Below are 23,534 nucleotides of genomic sequence, written 5' to 3' on the forward strand. Positions count from 1 at the left end.
TTTGCTATAGATTAGGGTGTTTGTATCAATTACTTTTAACAACTATAAGCAATCATTTTAGTTCTCCTAATTGGTTGGTTTAAAGGGAATATGTAATTTTCATAAAGGACGTTGTTCTGACCCTAGAAAATGTTTTTCCTTTCAGACTGCTCTACATTACATAGGCTGCCACCAATAAAAAGCCCCTGCCTGATGATCAGCTCTTTATGTCTGCTCCTTCATTCTGAACTGAAAGGGAACCAAGCATCTCTTCTGCCTCTCACCTTCAGCACAGGTTGGTCCAGACCAGCCAGCAGGACAGTGACACTCAAAGCCTGACGGGACTTCATGACAAGTCCCTCCGTTGGCACAGGGGTTAGAGAGGCAAGCGTGCTCCGCTAGAGAGACAGTTGTACATCTTACTTCTGATTTTTTCCAATTTTCAGGAATTCTGTTGCAACAAAACAGTCATATTTGATTTGGGTATTAATAACATACTCACCAATCTCACAGTTTTTGCCGGAGTAGCCGTCAAGACAAGCACAGTTGTATTCATCTGGCTCTGTGTTCATGCAGGTTCCTCCATTCTTACAGGGCTGATTGGTCCCACAGTAGTTCAGGTCTGGACACCAAAATCAGTAATAAACTCTTTAGATTAGACAGAGGCTTTGTGTTGTTGCACTTCTGGAATGGGACATGGACATATTATCTATTCTTGAATAGCACACATAGATTTGTTTAAACAAAAGGTTAGAGAAACCTGACCTTTATCACAGAGCAGCCCACCCCAGTTCTTCTCACAGGTGCACTTCCAGGGCTCAGTACAAGTACCGTGAACACATCCCGGGTATGGGAGGCACCTGTCACACAATGGGCCATCCCACCCATAGTTACACCTGGAACACATTGGTATTATTATTGGACATTGTGCACCTAAGTTGTAAATCTATGCATCTCCTCCAGAGTTAACATGGGTATCTGTGCTCTCCTTGCCAACCGTTTTACTTTAGGTGAACCTCCATGTTTTGGTAGGTCTGCAGGCGCTCCTCTACATGTCCAAGTAATGGACTGAACAGACAATCAGAGCTTGAGATGTTGTTTTAGAACCTAATTAATTACTATGAAGGAGTTGGAATTAAACATAAACATAGCATACTTTCATAAGTTTATCTTACAGTTGTTTTTTTGTGACTTGTTAAAGTAACAGAAACTGCTTTTTTAAATGCAACTTAACAGGACTGAGTGAATTCAACAACCCGATCTGTTACCGTATCATATCATGTTAAGAAGACATTGTGCATGCTCAGAAGTCCAATCTGAAGTAACTTCAGTCATACAGAATGATTGTTTTTATGAAGACATTTTTGGTGCAAAAGTAATTGTGGTTTATAACTGAGAAGTTAAAGTTTTTGGAAAAAATCCTAGAGGAGTTTTGTAACAATAGATTTATTTCAGACACATTTCTGTATTTTTTCAGAAATACAAAAGAGCAGTTATGCCTCTTCAAATTCTTAAGTACAAGACAGATTGTATTCTTTGAGTCACACTTAAAAAAAAATCTTACACTTACACTTTTGCCTCAACTCAAACAAAACACATGGTGCAAAACAAAATCACATACACGAGTCAGAAAAAATTACTTGTGAATATTTGTTGTTGGTTTACTTTATCTATCAAATTCTAGTGAAAGTCACCTGCCATTTCCTTCTGTCTGTATTGATGTGAACTTGTAGATATCCACTTTTCCTACCAATTTGCTCTTTTGTGAATATTGTTTAACATTGTGAAAACCAATGAAGAAGATATGGTTCAGGTGTGACCAAACACTCACAGAAGTTCTATCACAGAAAAATGACTGAGTGTCTTATTTGCAATTTGGGTTACTGAGATATGCAGTGAGGTGACAATAAATGCCACAAACTTTCACGCTTTGGGAGCAATTGCTGCCAGTGAAGAGTGCTGGATGAACTCTGGTTTAAAATAACAAGTAATGATGTTCCTTCAGAGTGTTTTAAGTTGGTGGTGGAGACCAAAGATCAACAGAGAGAGGGTCAGACTACACAGACAAGTGCTGACAAAGCAGAGCGTGACCACAGTGATCTGCTTCCAGAAAATCATCATCAAACTGAGTGACAGTGTCTATTTTTAGAACAAGGGACAGTTCTCAACAGACACTGTTTATTTTGTGTCTCTGTGTGTGTGTGCATGTGTTTATAGGACTATCTTTTTTCAAATTCAAATTTCATTTGTTGTTTCAGCTCTTGATTTGGATCCTATTGAAGTCTGAGATGGTGACTTGTTTGAAAGTTGCAGTAACTTAAGACGCTGCAGTTATGGTCGACATGTCGACCATAACTGCTCTAGCTGCAGTGCACCATGACTCAGAACAGCTCACATACAGTATATCCATCATTACTTTTCAAATCTGTTTCATTAGTTTGTTTTTTATTATTCTGTTGAACCACATTTGAAAACTAATGTCTGACTTTTCTTGGTTCATTTTCAATACATTTTAACGTATTATTAATATAGTCAGTTTCAAGTTATGTCCGTGGCCATTGTGTGTTTTTGGTCACAAACCAGCGAGGAACCAACAATCTTGTCCACTAACAGCTAACGATCTTATACATTACCATGTCAAAATGCATCAACATCACGAATCTAATATGGCACTTAAAAAACAAGCACTAGACGGAGTTTGGCTATATCGAGGCTCAATGTAGAAAAAAAGGACATCCGGAGCGGCCAGATAGCAGGTAAAACAGCGCACAACTACCAACACTCACCCGGATTAGAATCACGGTCAGGCAGCTAAACAAATAACATGAAAAATAATTTAAGTCTTCGAGCCAACGGTGTAAGACGTTGGTTCTGCTCTTGTTCTTGGACCGCCTCTAGTCGCTACTGGTGGGTGGTAATATTTCACAGACGTAGCGTTGCTCAACCTGTCCCTGCAGTGAACTCTCACACTGAATGTCTGCTTAACGCTGCAACATGTAACTTAAACAAAACGATTTTAGATATGTATTAAAACTTTCGCTGTCCTAACATAGGACAGATAATATCTGAAAATAATTAATCTCCTCTGCCTCCTCCCTGTGATCTGCAGAATTACTCGGTCAGAAACAACCAATCAGAGCCAGCATTAATCAGCTAGCCATGCTATCACGAAGTTTTGATTCAGAAATTTAGGATTTTAATGCAACCTGCATTTGACTTTGAATGAATGTCTCCTTTATTACTTGACATTATTAGGCAGGTTTATTTGACTAATAATTTAGAGTACCGAGAGCCTTACTTTTAAGTATTATTTTACTGATTGAAGGTTTTTCAGTTGTCCTTTTGACTGAACAGCAGCTGTATTGTGCCTGAAAGTATTGCGCATGTTTATGTCTAAATCTGGTGAATTTATTGCCAGATCATTTTTTAATTTTGCCAGATCACTTAGTATCACTTATACCTAAAGTGAAAAATTAACAGCCATTCCAGGCAATCGGCAAAGATCGGTGATCGGCGGAGATCGGCCTCATGGGTGATTGGTATCGGTATCGGCAGCAAAAAAGCTGATGGGAGCATCCCTATGAGAAAGTAACTAACAAGGAGTAAAGGAGCAAATGAAGGATTTGTAATTAAAAACTGGGAGAGTTAATGCTGGAACAATAGACCTGGGTTAACAGGTTGAAAATGTGAGGAGAGAGAGAAGAAGGCAGATTGAGGAAAGAGAGAGAAAGAAGAAGTGACGGGGGGAAGGGAGAGTGCACTGGTGACTAATAAGTTAAAACTCACAATTTGAGATTAATGAACTTAAAAACAATATTTAGATAACTTGTCTGTTATTGTTAAATCAACTTCATGAACTTTAATTTCAGAGTTAAAACCAATACAAGTTTCTTATAGACTTAAATTGCATTTTTGAGGCAGCAGGTGGACTTTCATTTTCAAGTTAAACCACCTACAAATGTTTTACATTGTGTTTTTAATACTTAGAAGAATTTGTGTGATACTTTATATCTGTTGCACCTGAATTTCCTTTTAGTGTGATAAAAAAAACCATTGTTTCTATTCTTTTCTTTAACTCGGGCTTTGTGGTGGAAGCTGAGCTGAGGTCAAACTTGGAATGACCAGTTGGCTGTGTGGAACAAGAGTTTGTCTTCTTGAAGGGGAGGCCTGCGCAGGGTTAGCTAATCTGTTGGTTTATAGCAGCTCTCTGTTATTTCAAGGCCACTGGGTAACATTGCCCCCACCTGTTTTGTCATTTCTCTGTCAGGTCTATTTTGGGAAGGATTCACCACCACCCCTCCTCCTCCATCCCTAACCCTCTTTTCTAGCTCCCACAAACACTCCAAAATAGATGCTGACCAAACAGTGGTGATATAGCGCACACACAGAAGCAACAGGGAGACACTGTAGTCCTCAGGTTAATCACTAACCTGTTGCTTAATGATGACACATAACACTCCGGCATGACGATTTAACTTGATCAGATTTTATTCAGTTTCATGCCATCCGTAATTCCAGCCCCTTTAAACACGTCACACATGTCCAGACAGTTATGTTTTATGCATATCCTGCACAAGCTGCATGTTTATTCATGCATCTTGAAGTTGCTCACATTTTGTCATTTTGTTATTTTCACTGTATTTTATCAGGAACACCAAGTGCAAACTATCTGTAAATTGGAAGGAAAGGAAAATATGGTTATAGAAAATGTTGACATATTTCCAGAGCAGTGACGTCAGACCACTTTTTTCAGTAACGAGTAATCTAACGAGTCGCTATTTCAAATCCAGTAGTCAGACTACAGTTACTTATCGAAATCACTTTGCGTTACTGTGCGTTACTGTTTTCTTTTGGAATTTAATTGCATTTACTCTAAGGGTCTTGTCGAGTGATTGCCGTTTCTATGCGACAGTGTCAGCAGCGACAGAAATGTAAACAATGGAGGGAGATGTGGTGGAAAAACAGGAACTATGTTGAATTTCTGTCGCCAAGTCCGATTATTAAAAGCGACTTTGGGCTTGTTTTTTTGTTTTTGTTATTTTAAAGTCGCTTGCAAATTGGGCTGCATTTTTGGGCTCGTTTTTGAACGTGAAGTTGCTCCTTTAGGCTTGGAAATAAGCAGAGACTCATAATAAACTCCAGAATGTGACTGACATCCAATTAGTTTACTCAGGCCTTCCAGGTCCATCTATTCCCGGATGATCCGTCTTGCTGTGTCTTTAATGTCAAGTTAATATATTACCTGTGAATTACATCGAGCTTCGCGTTGTGCTCCAGAAAATTGTAAACATCAAGACTAGGCCCGTCACGATAGCAAATTTTGCTCAACGATTAATTGTCTCAAAAATCATTGCGATAAACGATAATATTGTTTGAAGACCTTTTTACACTGATTTAATGGAAATGACATAATAATGCATGCGATTTCCTGCCAAAGATAGATACACTTTATTTTCAAAAGAACACTTAACGCTGGAACTGATAAACAAAATAAACAAAACAACCAAAAACAAAAATAAAATGGATTCTCAGTCTCCATTAACAAAAAACTCACTTGAAAAAAAAAACTAAACAACATAAAGCCAAAGTGGAAATAAATACTGCATTCAACCAAAAGAGTGCAGATTATGAAGTCTGTATATCATGTTGCCCTTCAGTAATAATTTGATTTAAATAGAGAAGATGGGAACATCGACTACCTGATGCAATAGTTCACACTACATGATTTTTTGCTGCTATTTTTCTTCTTACGACAATCTTAGAACGTTGGGCTTTCTAAGATTGTGTGCCCCCGATCTAAATCAGGGGTTTTCTCCGACTGGGAGCTTAACGCAGCCTGTTGAATGTGACAGGTAGCCAATCAGAAAGCGCGGATTCTCCTCCGCGCTTTCTGAGGGGAAATAACAGAGGGGAATCTCAAACAGCTGACACGGCGCAACCCGAAGTCCAGGGGACATTGGAGATGATATGTGGAAACAACATTAATGTTTATTCAACATGCAAAGAATATAGAAAAGACAAGGGGAGGAGTTGGAGCGAAATTGCTACCGCAGTTGATAAACCCGGTAACTTTTCAGCTGTTCTTCGTTAACTTGAGGTAAATAGGTTCTAATGATTTTCATTGGGTCAGGACTTTACGTTGACACTAGCCACATGCAAAGCAGGTAGATTGTAGTAAAGCATTGATTAATGCCTGGTTTTAAAATTAGTTCACTGGCCTTGTAGCCATTATTTTGTGCCCATTGTTGGACACCACATGGCAGGATCGAACCCGATTGAACCGTTATACCTAGGATTTCTGTCGGCTAATGTGTGGTCTGTCAGGTTTTGAAAATGGGCCGACAATCGGCAGACATCTCGTGTGCGCTGGGCTTTACACTAAGTAAAATGAGAAAGGGGGGGTCAGTGGAGAGCACTGAAGTTGAGCCTTTTTTCATTTGGTGTCATCAACAGAAAGAGAAAAAGGCCGGAAGAGACGATAATGCCGATAATTAAAATGATGTCGATAGTTTTAATTTATCGTACGATTAATTGATTTACCGTTTATCGCGACAGGCCTAATCAAGACTAATATGAACAGCGCAATAAACGTAAAAACAGTCACGAATGAACGAGTCCGTAAAAATGTGCAACTAAACGCCATTATAATTATTAATATTAAGATAAGTGTCACAAATCTCTGCAGCAGCCATCTGAATTGTGGAGCCAGCGCTGTGCGCTGTGCTCTGACACCAAACGCAAGACCATAACGCACAATCTGGAGGCTGGGGGTAGAGGTGGGGGCTTTAAAATCCTTCTTAGAGTTTTCCAGACAATAGTGAAACACACAAAAACATACACAAATTACTATCGTGTTTTTTTGTACTGTTGTAACCATTAAAAAAATCTCATCTTCAGTTCAACCTTATAAGTGGAGATACATTGTTGATTTTACCATTTTAAAATAGCTTACAATTAAGTATTGGCAAAGCTCATTGTAATTTTCACAGGTGGCAGAGCATTGTTGTTAGCAATGCCCTGCTGAAAGTAGCTAAAAAAGTTACTTTTAATGTAACTTAGTTATTTTCCCTATCAAGTAGTCAGTAATCTAACTAAGTTACTTTTTCAAGGAGTAATCATTAATCCTATTAAAGTTACTTTTTCAAAGTAACTATGCCATCACTGTCCCAGAGAAAGCAACTACCCCTCTTATGAACACAGAAAGCAACTACCTTTAAAAGTAAACTAATTGGTAAACAGAGTCCAACTGCATGTATAGCAGCAGTGGTTCTGGTTCTGGCCCCAAAGGTTTGCTAAAGATTTGAGCTCAAACAGCATCATGACAACCAAGAAACACAGCAGGCAGGAAAGTTGTTGTTCAGTTTAAAGAAGGGTCGAGTTGTACAACAATATTCCAACAATGTAAAAAAGAAAACAAAGACTGCACATCGTTCTAAACATCATTTTCACAGTGAAACATGGCGGTGGCAGCATAAAGCTGTTGGGATATATTTCTTTACCAGTGACAGGGAAGCTGCTCAGAGATAACTTGCAGCTATGAATGAATGGTTGTCTACAAAGCATAGGCTCAGAGAGTGTATGGACTAATAATGTAATGATGGCTTTTAATGTTATCATTATTGTCATATTAAAATTAAAAGCCAATAATATAGTAACTTGGCAACAATATAATACAGCTTTGGAGTATTTAACTTTGTGTTGACCTCTGACATAAAATCCTAATGCAGCACACTAAAGTCTGTATCTATAATGAAATGTGAAACAGTTTTGAAGGCCATGTACCTAACCTTTCCAAGATGCATAAAAACAACCTGTATTCAAAAAAATACATTGCTCCATTTACTTAATACAGTTATGTCAATAATTTCCACAAAATTGAGTAATATTCAGTATATAAATGAACCTTTATTGTATTTAGTAAAACTTATCAAAAATACTTTGCAGCTCCAACTTTGCTGACTTAAGTTTGTGTGGCAGTCACTGAATTTTGCTTTACTTATTTAGTTTTAATATATATAGCAGCAATAGTCTTAGTTTGATTTACTAAACTAAAATATGTCAACAGTTTCCACAGTTTAGTTAAGGAAATTCAAATCACACCACTTTTGCTTATGGAACAAACATTTCTACCAATTAAACAAAACCTCTGGTAAAGTATGATTGCAAAATTCTTTACAGCTACAGAGAGAGGAAGTGCAGATATTCTTGTATATCAAGAATCAACCATCATTTTTGAGGCATTATTTTGTTAACCCCAAAGGAGTGAATCCCACATGTGTTCATGATGACTACCTCTCTCACTTCTGTTTACTCTGCTGGATGGTTTAACACAAACTAACACATGGTGAACATACAAAATACTGCAGTCATCTACTGATGACAGAAGGAAATGGCTGGTGACTTTCTCTAGAATTTGACAACATAGATAGAGTACACCAACTACAAATATTCACAAGTAATTTTTCTGACTCAGGTATGTGAATTTGTTTTGCACCATTTGTTTTGGATCATTTGGGGCAAAACTGTAAATATAAGATTTTTTTAAGTGGGACTCAAAGAATACAATCTGTGTCTTGTACTTAAGAATTTGAAGAGGTGTAACTGCTCTTTTGTATTTCTGAAAAACAACAGTTTTTCAGAAATATTATAGAGTTTTGTAATAGTTACAAAACTCCTCTAGGATTTTTTCTCAAAAACCTCAAACAAAAATATTCATATTAGAGGTGTGTCGATTGATCGGAAACTTATCACAATCGATTTCCGTAAAAAAGTGCATGATTGGTTATTGCCGATCACTGTCTCTTATTGCCGATCTTGTTGCCGAAGTGAGATGGTGTGATCTCACTTCGCAGCCTCTTTTCTTCACACTGCACAGCAGTAAATCCTAAGCAATGTCGTGTGGAACTATAATGCTCTGAGAGTGAATGGGGAAGTTTGCAAGTTGTGGCGGAAAATTACTTTTGGCGAAGCACGTCAAAAGGCATCAACACAACGAGTCTAATAAGACATCTAAAAATAAACACTTGACAGAGTTTGGCTGCATCGAGGATCACTGCAGGAAAAAAGGGAACAGACAGTAGGTAAAGAAGCGCACGCTACCAACACTCACCCTAATTAGCATGACGGTCAGAAAGCTAAACAAATAACCCCAAAAATAATTTAAGTCAACAAGCTAGCGGTGTAAAACGCTGGTTGTGCTCTCGTTGTTGATCCACCACTACGCGCTACTAGTAGTAATATGTCACATACAGAGAGCCGTTCAACCTCCGCCTGGCAGTGAACTCTCACACCGAACGCTTGCTTGAATTCACTCCCCTGCAGCATGTAACTTAAACAAAATATTAAAAAATTTTGCTGTCCTAACATAATACAGATAATTTCTGAAAAAAAATTTAGCTCCTCTGCCTCCTTCTGGCATTCTGCAGAATTACTCGGCTTAGAAAAATCAGAGCCAGCACAAAACAATGCCATGTTCTCAGAAAGTTTTGATTTAGTAACTCAGGACTGTTTATTTTGATGCAACCTGCATTTGACTTTGAATGAATGTTTCCTTTTTTACTTGACATCATGATATAGACATAAAAACTTGCTGTTAAATATTATATTACTGCTTTCAGGTTTTTCAGAGTACCTGCTGCATTGTGCCTGCAAGTATTTTGCATGTTTCATGTCTAAATTAGGTGAATTTATTGCCAGATCATATTTTCCATTTTTCCACCTGATGGGAGCATCCCTATTCATAATATCTGCACCAAAAATATATTCTTAAAAACAGTTGTACCACTAAATTTACTTCAGGGTGAGCTTCTGAGCATCCCCGATGTCTTCTTAACGCAATATTATACGAGACTTTGCAAAGGAACAGATTGGGTTGTTGAATTCACTCAGCCCTGTTATTTTGTATTTAAAAAAGCAGTTTTTCTTACTTTAATAAGTAAAAGATTAAATTAGACTTATTAAACTATGCTATGTTTGAAATTCCAAATCATATTTGGCCATAGCTTTATCTAGCAACAATTCGTTGAGTTCATTTTTTTAATGTCAGAGAATGTGGAGCACAGTCAAGAGTGAGAGGAGGGTTTGCTAAGCGAGGCTTAGTCTGGCTCTGCGGTCAGTGCGCTGCTCACTGTCAGTCCGAGCAGCAGTGCTGTCGGTGTGGAGAGTCTGTCTACTGTGGGAGGGTAGAGAAAATGTTTTAGGCAGCCACAAGCCAAAGGGTGAAAACCTTGTGGACAAGAGCCCTGTCACTGTCCCATCAACAGAAGAGGCCCTTGGGGCTGCCAGAGCCTAAAATACCTTGCCTGGCCACAATGGCCACCCCTCAGAAGTACTACGTCCAGGTGGGCAGAAGAAGAGGTAGAGGGGGTGTTCCATCAGATCATCATACACTGTCAGAAGAGCATACATGCAGTGAGTATGCATGGCTGCGCATGCGCATTAAGAAGTCTGACCTTCAGAGAAGTTATCAGTTCAGCATACGTGACAATTTACGGCAAAAATAAGTCAATAAATTGTTTTCAATGATAACTAGATAGATATACATGCATTGTGGTGGTTTCAAAGTGTACTTAAAGTAGGAACTAGCTAGAACTGCAGTCAACGACCGTGTAAAACTGGCCTCCCTGTTGCTTGATGATGGTCTGACTAGTTAACCACTAAGTCAGGATGTCATACAACTGTTAGTAGCAAAGTGTATGAGGATCTACGTCATGATTCTATGTTGCTGATTAAATAAAATCATATGTTAATGACAACATATACTTGTCTGACAGATATAGCCATCAGTTCGTGCTAAGCATATGACGATCTGACAGCGTATGCTGACTTGACAGAACAGGGGTTGTTGGACAGCCTGACAGCGCACATAGGACCACTGAATTATGCATAGGCAGATCTCACAGCTAAATCCAGGAGACTGACTTTAGTTTGTTGTTGCCTGGCGACGGGTTCGGTAGTGTCACACATGGGAGCGTAGTTTGTGTCAGAAGCTAGAACTGTCATGTTCCGTGTTTTTTTCTGTGTGTTTATTTTTGAGTTTCCTGTGTCTCTGAGTCTCCGTGTTGTCCTGTCTCCCTTTGATTACTCCCAGGTGTTTCTCATTCCCTGATTACCTCCTGTGTATTTAGTGTCACCTGTGTGTCTGTGTCTTTGTCGGGTCCTTGTCTAATGTGCTCTGAGTCCTTCGTGTGTCCAGTCGTAAATCAGTTGCTACCGGCGTTGAGCCCTGGCTTCCGCTCAGTCGTGCTGTCTGTGTTTTTGGACTTGTTTTGGACTGTTTTGACGTTTCTTTTTCATTAAAACAACCATTTATCATCTCAACCTGGGTCTACAGCGTTTGCCTCACCACCTTCACCACACCGTTACATGACAAGAACGAGACTTCTGATTCCCTTCTTCAAGGCTAGCCTGCTTGTACACTGCTAAATTAAACTAAATTTATGAGTGCTTAACTAAATCAAATGTGAAAGATAGTGAGCGGGTGTTTCTTCCATTTTCTAACTGTTTTTATCAGTTTGTTTAGGCTTTCATATCTATGAGAACAATGTCATTACTGTTTACTGAAAGTTATCAGTCACCTCACAAAACATCTGCTCCATTTCAACTTTTTATCAAGCTTTGAATCATCTGACTACTGATTCAAGATCTCTTTAGCTGTTCTATTAAACGTTGACAAAAAAACTGCCACATATTTCTACTAAGTACATTTTAGAGAGAAAAATGGGACTTTTCATTTGTTGTTTAGTATTTTGTAGCTAAATGCCGCAATACGTCTTGTGACAGTAAAGCATATCTAACAAAGCACTGCTTCATTTCATGACGGGTAAGCTGTTAAAACCCGATCACCAATATCTTGTGACAGATCTACTGCTTACATTCAGGGACAGGCTGTTGTCCCTGAATGTTGTTATTGATGATGACATCATCATTAATAAAGCTTCACACTATCATTATGATAGTACACTTTATTGTCAAATGTATTGGGTCGCCGGCCTTGACTCACATATGAGCTTAAGTCACATCTCATTCCAAATGGTTCAATATGACTTTGGTCCACCCTTTGCAGCTAGAACAGCTTCAACTCTTGTGGGAAGGCTGTCCACAAGGTTTAGGAGTGTTTATGGGGATTTCTGACCATTCTTCCAGAAGTGCATTTGTGAGGTCACATATGTGTGACCAGTATGTGACCTCACAAATGCACTTCTGGAAGACTAGTAGAAGGACTAGCTCTCAGTCTCCACTCTAATTCATCCCAAAGGTGGGTTGAGGTCAGGACTGTGTGCAGACCAGTCAAGTTCATCCACACCAGACTCTCCATCCATGTCTTTACGGACTTTGCTTTGTGCTCTGGTGTACAGTCATGTTGGAAAAGGAAGGGTCCAGCTCCAAACTGTTCCCACAAAGATGAGAACATGGAATTGTCCAAATGTCTTGGTATGCTGAAGCATTTAGAGTTCCTTTCACGGGAACTAAGGGGCCAGCTCAGCTCCTGAAAAACAACCATAAACCATGATCCCCCCTCCACCAAACTTTACACTTGGCACAATACAATCAGAGAAGTACCGTTCTCCTGGCAACCACCAAACCCAGACTCGTCCATCAGATTGCCAGATGGAGAAGCGAGATTCATCACTCCAGAGAAAGCTCCTCCACTGCTCTAGAGTCCAGTGGCGATGGCTTTACACCACTGCATCTGATGCTTTGCATTGCACTTGGTGATGTTTGTCTTGGATACAGCTGGTTACCATGGAAGCAAATTCCATGAAGTTCTCTGCCCACTGTTCTTGGGCTAATCTGAAGGCCACATGAAGTTTGGAGGTCAGTAGTGACTGACTCTGCAGAAAGTTGGTGACCTCTTCACACTATGTGCTTCAGCATCTGCTGACCCCGCTCCGTCGGTTTACATGGCCTACCACTTGGTGGCTGAGTTGCTGTCGTTCCCAAACACTTCCATTTTCTTAGAATTCAGCTGACAATTGGCTGTGGAATATTTAGGAGTGAGGGAATTTCACCACTGAATTTGTTGCACAGGTGGCATCCTATCACAGTTCCACACTGGAATTCACTGAACTCCTGAGAGCGAACCATTCTGTTTGTAAATGCCTAGGTGCTTCATTTTATACATAGAACTGATTAGGACACCTGATCCCAATATTTTGGATGGGTGAACAAATAATTTTGACAATATAGTGTGAGTTTGGGAGCAAACTCATGTATTTGGCACTTTCTAAGACAATGATGTGAAATTTGAGTCAAAATCAGTGTCATTCATTTCCAACAAAATGTAGACATCTTTTAATAATATGAGAGAGTGATGGTTATTAATCAAAAAAAAAAGTGGCAGCAAAAAGTTTTGAACAATTATAATTCAGAAAGAAAAAACTGAGGAAAGTGAACATGAGCTGGGAAAACTCATTTTCTATAGTATGAGAAAATTGTAAGCCATGTTCTAATTTTTCCTGAACCAAGTTCCTGTAAGACCCAGCAGGCCCAACTGATTTACCCATTGCACATTAAGAAGGCCCTTTTTCTGCATCTGTTTTGATAAATTTAAACAACGACCCAGAAATTCATAATAAAGAAGCTCTTATCCTCTCTTCTCTTTTCACAGGAGTCAATTTGTGTGTGTTTTCCCTCATAGCCATGAAGCTTCAGATCACATGTTGAGGCACATTCCTGGGTGTTCCTCTCTCTCCACCAATCCTCTGGCCATTTTCAGTGAGAAATGTCAGCTTCATTATTTATGAGTGCTTAACTAAATCAAACGTGCATCTTTAAAACGCCCTAACCCCTCCTTCTCACTGCTCTCCTGGCATTTCCAAGCTCTTAGCACTGTGTTACCTTTATTTGTCTGCTGGCAGCTCAGTGACTCTGCATTGTTAAAACAGAACTTAAATTAACTACATCAATGTACATCACCACAGATTGGAGCTTGAAGATAACAATGTAAAAGTTGTACATCAAGTCTAGCATCACACCAAGTTCACATAGCTCAAAATATTTATCATTAAACTAGTGTCTCAGAAGGTGCTACTGAATTGTTTAAGATTTATTAATTTCTTTAAAGTTAGACAAACATAAAAACTCAAAAATAATCTTCAATAAAATACTGACTCCTTAAAACATGACAAATAAAACCTTTACTTTAGTTGTGTGTCATCTCTGAGTCAGTCTTGTGTATTATTATATTTTGCAAGCTGGATGTATCATTACAGTCTACATAGCCTATATCTGAGTGTTTCAGCACAAATACATTTATTTTGCTAGCGGCTTCTATTTTATGTTTCAGTCAGGAAATGGCAAGAAGAGACATGGGAGGACTATGCTTTATGATAAATAAAGATATTACCTTAAAATGAACAATGTTAAGGATATATATTTAGTCAAGAAAGCAACTTTAATAGCATGTGTCCACACAATTAGTGACCTATTTGCAGGAGTGGAATGATGCACCCAGCTCCCAGATGACACATAATCTGTCATAACATAATATTGCTTTCACATGATTGGTGCCAGATTTTTGTAATATAATAATTACTCATGTTTTTATATTATAATAACACATAATATAGTTTATTGTTAACAAAAGAAAATATGTTGAAGACAAAATGCATGTTAGAGAATCTGTAATAAGTGTTGAATAATTCAGTTGTGTTTCAGTTTTTGAGTATTCCTTGAGTAGTTCTCATTGACTCTTTTCTGCTATTCCAATATTAAGGAAGTCCTAATGCCGATGAAAGCCTGGCAAATGCTCCCTATTTGTGCTTTCACAAATAGAGTAAAGGTTTAACCTCAAACTATGTTGTAAAAATCCGTTTAGTATAAAATAATCCTGTTTATGTTTTATCTGGTTAAACATTCTACAATTTAAGCTACCGATAATCAAATATAATCCAAACTCAACAGAAAATATTGAGTTTTTCTGTTGAGAAAAAACAACTCTCAAGAAGAAGCAGATGCCAACTTTAACAGCAAACATTTAGCCAGTATCATTTGTCTACAGAAGATGCAGAATGCTGGCACACAAACGGTTTAAAAGTGCAACTTCAGTGCTTCTAGAACCATGCATTCATCATCTTAAAGATGATGTCAGGATTCAGGTTGGAGTGAGGGTTCTTTCCAGAGACGAGCTACGCGGAGGAGTTTGACAGCCTGACGCACCTGCAACGGATTCCGGTAACCAGCGGCAGGCTTCTTACGAAGCGGTGGAACCACCAGTCATTGCTCGATGGTTACCACTTGTTGGTCAGACTCAGCCCTAAGATCTCTCATAGTCCATGTTAAGTATCGTCCAGTCATTTTGTCCTTTTCTCTCTGTTACCTCTCAGACCTAGATCCCGCTTCCCGGAGCCAAGCCTGGAACTTCGCTGGTCGGGCGCGTCTCGCTGGTTGGCACCTCCAAGCTGTTCCGATCCGCTGCTGTCCCGGACCCCCGAACCTACCTGGACTCTCGTTTCCTTCTGACGTCCTCTAGTCTCGATTCTTGAACAATCGTTTGACTGATTAAAAACAAACCCTCTTAACAGTAAATTCTGTTCTTCTGTGCGCACCTGCATGTGGACAAGGAAACTAAAATCCAACATGACAGATGAACTCAGACTTACTGCTGCGTGCTTGCGCAATGTGAAGAAAAGAGGAGATAAGCTGCGCACGCATGCTGCAAAGTGAGATGCAGGTGATCGATTTTGATGATCGTCAACAAGAGACAGTGATTGGTGATCACCAATCATACACTTTTTTACCGAAATCAGCTGATTATGATCGGTGGCCGATCGATCGGCACACCTTTACTAGCCACCCAAATTGTACAAACGAAAAGAGTTCCAACAGTACAATATGTTCTTGTCAATATTGTCAAGCTTCAACAACAAGGTCCAAAACAGGACAAGGTGATGAGAGCTACAAATAGTCATGGAGGACGACAGAAAGGGCAGAATCAAGTAATGTTTGTCTCATTCTAACTGCGTGTGTGGGTGTGTGTGCGTGCGTGTGCTGTGTATTGGATGAGTTTTGGGGCCCATTTTCCTGACTCATATTACATTGTGGAGTCCTTGGGGGGACTGAAGTCTGGTCCCAACAAGGGGAAATTATGATTCTGGATGTAGGGTTAGGTTTAGGTCTAAGGTGTGAATTGAGTTTTGGTTAGGGTTAGGGTTAGGGCTAGACTGCATGGAAGTCAAAGGAAAGTCCCCACAAAGATAGCATGACAAACGTGTGCGTGTGTGTGTATGGCCAGGAGACGGCCTGCTTCATGACAGGAAGCAGAGCAAGGGTCTCAGAGCAGTGCAAAACGATGAACTTGGAGCATGAGGGGCACTTTGCAAGATTAGGAAGAGGAGTGACACTCTCTAACCTGCGTAAGAATAGAATAGGATATACTTTATTGATCCCCAAAGGGAAATTGCTTATTTGTTGAAAGCTACTCCATCTTAGGTGATAAATACAAAATTTCTAATATATATATATATATATATATATATATATATATACAGTACAGACCAAAAGTTTGGACACACCTTTTAATTCAATGATTTTCCTTTATTTTCATGACTATTGACATTGTAGATTCACACTGAATGCATCAAAACTATAATAACACATGTGGAAATATGCACTAAACAAAAGAGTGTAAAACAACTGAAAATACCCCTTATATCCTAGTTTCTTCAAAGTAGCAACCTTTTGCTGTGATTACTGCTTTGCACACACTCTGCATTTTCTTGATGAGCTTCAAGAGGTAGTCACCTGAAATGGTTTTCACTTCATAGGTGAGCCCTGTCAGGTTAATAAGTGGGATTTCTTGCTTTATAAATAGTTATGAAAATAAAGAAAACCCATTGAATTAGAAGGTGTGTCCAAACTTTTGGTCTGTACTGTATATATACAGTATATATACTATATATATATATATATACCTAGGAGTGAATAATAAAGAGTGAATAGTTCAAAATGACTAGATTTATATCTATTATATTTATTATAAATTTATTTGTTTATACAAATAAATTTATAATAAATTATAAATTATTATTTATTTGTAGAAATTAAATCCATCATCTGACATGAACAGATCCCCAACAGCATGTGGCCAGAGGAGCAAACACTGACATACATACACATGCATGAAAGAGCTGACTTACTTGCATTCCCCAGGGGTGCTGCAGGTCCCATGTAACGAGCTACATCCCTGTTTACAGATGGCTTTGAGAGAAAAAAAGAAAACATATTTTTGAGTTAATAGAAAGATTTTTATTTTAATTCACAGAAAACCCCAATATTGCTCTGGAAATCTGAATTTATGTCTTTGCTTATGGGATGAAGTTGCTGTTGTTTTTGAAATGGATGGGAAACAAACTGTGAAAGAGTTGGGGGTGCTGTTCAACACTGACAGGAGTTTGGAAGCATTCTTCAGATTCTTCTGAAGTGACACTCTACATGAACTTCCGTCAGCCTCTGAGCTTTATCCAAAAAGGCAAACAAGGAAGTCAGATCTGACTTTGGATGTGTGACCAATGACCTAAGGAAGCATTTCTGTGTAGTTCTTATTCTGTCCAGCTGCTCTACTTATGACTCTGCTCTTTTTTGTTCCACTGCATTTGAATTTCTTAAAAAAAAAAAAAAAGAAAGAAAGAAAACCATCAACTCCTAATTAGGGAGACAAGAAAAGCCAAGAAAAGTCAAAGTGAAGAAAATCGTTCTTTTTTTCATTTATTTTTGTTAAAATTTTGTTCATTGAACTGACTTGTGTCCCAAAATTTAGAAGTATGTTTTTAATTTGCAACTCTATTGCCTTTTGATCTGTATTCTTCTGTATCTGCTCACCTGTTTTGCAATCCTCTCCCTCCCAGCCTTCAATACAATGTCTCTTCCCAAAATGGTCGCACACATAATGTCCAAAATAGTCGTCCCGGGGACGACATACGTTGTTGCATCTCATGCCATAGTAGTGTTCATCACAGCGTACACGCATGGTATATTTAATTGTGGCGATGAAGCTTTTATGTTCTACTGACTGCTTCCCCTCGCCAGGATTAATCTTCCCCTTGTAGATGCTCCGCTCAATCAGCAGCTCATCATCTGCAAACAACAAAAGTACAAAGAAATTAAAATAGCATAATTTGTTAGATATGATGGTGAATGACAGGGGGATTTGTTTGAATGAAAAAATATCCAAATTAGACATTACGTCTGGTTATACTTGTTATATAGCAAATATAATTATTAAACTTGGTACAAATAGGTGAGTGTCGTCTGCATAGAGGATTATTCTCTGATCTTGAAATAAAAATGTAAGACTTTTAAAGGACATAAACTGTCCCATAACAGCAAAGCTGGCATTGAATAAACTACACACCTTGTTTGATTTCAAGAGGACATATCATGCAAAATCCACTTTTTTAGCCTTTAAATAAATTTTTTGTGTACTTTGAGTGTCTAGAAGTGCAATTTTTTATTTATTCTCTCTCGGTGCTGCATTGAGCACCCCTGGTTTAAACCACCTAAACCTCTGAATGACATTCCATTGAACAGGTCTGTCTGACTCCACCAAATGAATCCATGGAGCTTTGGAAAATGCCAGTTGTTAGTGCACATAAGAAGGGAGGGCGGGGGGGGGATCTCCTATCAAACATCTCCATGTTTTACAAGAATGTAGAAGAAATAAGTGGAGGAAAGGGTGGAAGAGAATAGAAAAATGAAGGAAACACAAACAGAGGGTGTAGCAGCAAGGCCTGTGCTAGCTTGATAACCAAAAAGTGTTTTCCTGCTCAGTAAAAGGCTTTTCTGCCCCCTCCACCATCTTCCCCTCTCTCAGGATATTCGGCCCTGACTTCATCGGAGCCAAAAAGGAAATAATATGAGACGAGGGACAGGCAGGGAAGGGCGACATAGGAAAGGCACTTTAGCTTGTTCTCAAGGAACAGAAACACCCATGACCCAGCAGGTTTGCTCCTGTTGCCCTTATAGTCATTTCACTTGAGTTTAGTTACAGTCTGAGCACTTTTAATAATGCTGTAAGTTTTTTCTTAGACGCAATAATGTCATTTTCATGACATCACATTCCTTACATTATACACAATACTGTAAGACTTCGAGTTCTGACCAAACTGTGCAAGAACACAGTAGCAAAGTAACTAACTAGACAACCCATTCAAAAACCCAAAGTGTAATTTCACCTAAAATATGGCAGACAGGTTTATGACCTGGTTGTGTTTTGCAAGCAGTGTGATGTGATGGTACAACTGCATCATTAGTTAGGAGACATACAAGTGGCAGCATCATGCTGTGGGGAAGCTTTTCTTCAGCAGGCCAGAGTTGATGGGAAGGTGGACAGCGCTAAATCCAGGACAGTCTTGGAACAAAGCTGAAGCTGCAGAAGACTTGATACATAGGTGACTTTAAACCAGGGGTGCCCAAAGTCGGTCCTCGAGGGCCGGCATCCTTCACGTTTTAGTTCTCTCCGTGGTAGTACCAACAACCTTTTCAGCATGTCAATTTTCTTCTTAGGCCTTCTAAGGAGCCATCATTTGATCCAGGTGCGTTAAACCAGGGAGAGAACTAAAACATGCAGGATGCCAGCCCTCGAGGACCGACTTTGGGCACCCCTGCCCTAAACATACAGCCAGAACTACAACAGAGTGCTTTGGATTGACGCCTATTCGTATGATGGTCCAGTCAAAGTCTAGACCTAAATTCAACCAAGAATTTGCTGTAAGACGTGGAATGTTTTTGTTCACGGAAACTATGGTTAAATTAGACTGAGCTTGGTGTATTTTCCAAAGAGAAAAGAAATTTCAGACAGATCCCTGAAGACCTGCATTTGGAGCTGCAGCAGTCTGGATTCATGGAGGCTGAAATGCCCATCACAGATATTTTCAGATTTTCAGTTGTTAGACATTTTGAAAACCATATATCTTCATTCTTTCACATCAGTTTTGCACTACTTTATGCTAAGCGCTCATGAAATCCCTATAAATAACATGTAAGTTTGCTGTAAGATAGCTTGCAGAGCTTCAGTGATGCTTCTTATGCTCAGTCCTGCAGTTCCAGTGTCTGTTTTATAGTAGAAACATTTGCATTTAGCATTGACAGTCTAGAACCATAAGCACAAAATAGGAAAACAAAATTGCAGTAGATAAACCCAAAAACTATTAATGACATTGATTTCCACATCAATTTCAGAATAGTAGCTCACTTAACCACAAATTCTGTTTAATAGTGTGCAGAACGTGACACCGAGCTTGCATGCCTTTCCGTGTTTAACATAATCAGTTCCTTCACAAAAAGCACAAAAAACCCTATTTTTTCACTGTCCTAGTTTATTGAAACTTGCTGAGAATTAACACGCTGCCACAGATTTCAGTTCCACACCCAACACGGCTGTTCATCTTCAGCAATTAGATATAAAAATATAGACCAATCAAGAACTCTCTCTGAAGTGCAGGAGCCATACTAAGAGAGGCGGTTGTTACTAGGGAGAGCAGGCGAGGGGTTAGGCGGGGGTTCTTAAGACCAGCTTACATAAACAGTGTCAAGATCAGCACAATGAAGGAACATCTTAAAAGGAACATCTTTTCAAAAGCAGAGAGCAAAACGTCTTTAGGTCTTAGCTTCGTTGGGGAGCTCCAGCTCTTTGGCCCCTGACTTCTTTTAAAATTGTTGTTTGAGACAGAGCTGAACCTTGACCTGGAGCCAAGGCCTTTACCTTCGCATAACATTAGATGTTTCTGAACAGCTGAAGCTTTTTCTCAGTCAGGCTATGTTGGCATTCAGAAACCAAGTGTGTAGAAAGGATCAAATTCAAGGCTGTATGTGTTCATTTCAGTTCAAACCACTCTACTGCTATCAATGACCAATATTTACCCTGTGCGCATAAAATACGAAATAAACAGCTGAATGAATGAATTACACCTTCTAATCTAATCACTGTGAACCTTGATTGAATTTGCTCGATCAGGACCATAACAGCATGGGTTCTAACCTTTCATACTCTCTTTTATTTCATACACCAGATGTGACAGTTAAAATAATTCAGGGTGAACGCCTGGAATGGAAAGCTCTGCCAAAACATTACTCATGCAACAGTGAATCAGCAATGAAAACAGTTTAACTTCATTTTGTAAGGAATCTTCTTCCTGTTGCTTCACTCTTACACTATTTAGCACAGCAACCATGTTTTAGAGAAGCCCTGTTCATTGAAGGTAACCTCAGTTCAAAAAACTGGAAAGAAATTCAGCACAAGCACATTCTGCAAACATTTCATAATCAAGCACAGTGGTGGAAGGTTGATGATTTGGACTTGCCATTTTGCTGATCCCACACAATTACAAATGTTAATGGACAACATCCATCCATCCATCCATCCATCCATCCATCGTTCTTCCGCTTATCCAGGGTCGGGTTGTTGGGGTAGCCGACTAAGTGAATAGGCCCAGACCTCCCTCTCCCCAGCCACTTGGGCCAGCTCCTCCGAGGGAATCCCAAGGCTTTTCCAGACCAGCCGAGTCTTCCCCTGGGCCTCCTTCTGGTGGGATGTGCCTGGTACACCACACCAGGGAGGCGACCAGGAAGCATCCTAACCAGATGCCTGAACCACCTCAACTGGCTCCTCTCTATGTGAAGGAGCAGCAGCTCGACCCTGAGTCCCTCATTAATGAATGACTGAGCTTCTCACCCTATCTCTAAGGGAGAGCCCAGACACCCTATGGATAAAATTCATTTCAGCCCCATGCATCCGTGACCTCGTTTTTTTGGTCATGACCTAAAGCTCATGACCATAGTAGATGGTAGGAACATAGATTGACTGGTTAATCAAGAGCTTCGCTTTTTGAGTCAGCTTTCTTTTCTCCACGACAGACCAGTACAGCGCCTGCTTCACTGCAGACACTGCGCCAATCCGTCTGTGAACAAGATCCCGAGATACTTAAACTCCTCCACTTGGGACAGGACATCCCCCCTGGGATGCCTGGAGGCACTGATCCTGATCTCGGTCGCTGAAGCCAGTTGGACCACATTATCTGCAAAAAGCAGGGATGCGATTCTAAGGCCACCAAAACGGATCCCCTCAACACCTTGGCAATAGCTGCTTATATATTAAAGGTTTAGATATGTATATATGATTTCCAACTCTGTGTAAGCTGCATTTACTATTAACTATTTTCACTGTACAACTTTTATAATAGAACCATGTAGGATACTAAAATACTATTCATTAAGCCTACATGTCTGTATTAAAGTTTTTTATTGACTTAATGTACTGCAATGAACTGGCAACCTGTCCCGAGTGTATCCAATGACTTAACATTCAGGTTTGTTTAAGGTTTAATGCGGTCATACAGTATATTCAAGCTTAGTCATGCTTTTTATTTATTTATTTATTTGGTTTTGTCTTAATTGCTTAAATATTATCAGCGGTCCGGCAGCATTAATCTGTCCCAAGTAGACATCTTACACACATTATATAATGGAGCTGTATTCAACATGAATATGGAGGATAATGTCATCAGACCTGTGCTGGCAGAGAACCAGAGGATTCACGTTGGGCTCTGGGGCAAAACAAAACTTCACTGCAACGTCATTAGATACCTTTTCCTCTGCACACCTGGGTAGATGAGAACTTTCTCTCTCTATAATTATGATACCACATCACTAATGTGGGTTCCACCTGCATATGTAAACTCGATTCTACAGGTTTCTACCTGCTCTCTGACGTATGTCAAAAGCATTTCTGGAAAATGCAGGAGTTCCCAGATACAGGAGGTGGAAATCTCTGTGAGCATAACTGCACGCAACAAGAAGGAAAGGATGTGGTTTAAATCCCCAAGATCCTTATTTAACTGAATAGTCACCCCTGATGGATGAAGCGTTTCTACACAAAGTTGGTAAGCTTTCACATCCCTTTCATTTTTTTAGATTCTGTGACTTTACAATTTTAAGATTATATGTGTTTTATTGGGATTTTATATGACAGACCAACACAAATTAGTTTACTAATTGATAAAAAAAAGGACGTCTATTAAATACACAGTCACAGTGTGGTTTGTATTCAGCATCCCGATCGATACCTTGAACAACAGCCATTAGCTGTAGTTTAAATTGCAGCTAATGGCAACTCATCATTCTACCAGAATAAAAGGTTTCCCATTCTACTTCATAAAAGCTTATGGGATGGAAACCCTGGTCATATGGGATGGAAACCCTGGTCATATGGGATGGAAACCCTGGTCCTCCCAAAGAAAACATTCCCTCAGCATGATGCTGCCACAACCCATTTTCTCTAGGACAGTGTGGGCAGGGTGATTGTGCAGTGTAAGTTTTTCACCACAAACAATGTTTAAATTATCCATCCATCCATCCATCCATTTTCTTTACACCCTTGTCCCTAGTGGGGTCAGGAGGAGTGCTGGTGCCTATCTCCAGTGAACGTTTCGGGCGAGAGGCCGGGTACACCCTGGACAGGTCGCCGGTCCATCACAGGGCAACACAGAGACATACAGGATAAACAACCATGCACGCACACCCCGACACACACGCAGACACACCTAGGCAGTCATGTTTTT

At 39.5% G+C, this 23,534-nt stretch overlaps 1 protein-coding gene across 4 annotated transcripts in view; it reads right to left on the bottom strand.

Moving 5' to 3' along the window:
• The window catches only part of LOC116709637 (protein jagged-2-like), an 81,620-nt gene that overhangs the window by 25,749 nt on the left and 32,337 nt on the right, over positions 1-23,534 (bottom strand). For all 4 annotated transcript variants that reach the window (XM_032548283.1, XM_032548282.1, XM_032548281.1 and 1 more), the window contains exons 4-8: positions 17,800-18,054; positions 17,118-17,178; positions 745-875; positions 482-601; positions 264-377 (exon numbers count right to left, since the gene is read on the bottom strand). In XM_032548283.1, the coding sequence (XP_032404174.1) occupies positions 264-377; positions 482-601; positions 745-875; positions 17,118-17,178; positions 17,800-18,054 (681 nt within the window). The remainder of the gene's footprint in view (positions 1-263; positions 378-481; positions 602-744; positions 876-17,117; positions 17,179-17,799; positions 18,055-23,534) is intronic.

Source organism: Xiphophorus hellerii, chromosome 19 (genome assembly GCF_003331165.1).
Source record: "Xiphophorus hellerii strain 12219 chromosome 19, Xiphophorus_hellerii-4.1, whole genome shotgun sequence".
Taxonomy (NCBI): domain Eukaryota; kingdom Metazoa; phylum Chordata; class Actinopteri; order Cyprinodontiformes; family Poeciliidae; genus Xiphophorus; species Xiphophorus hellerii.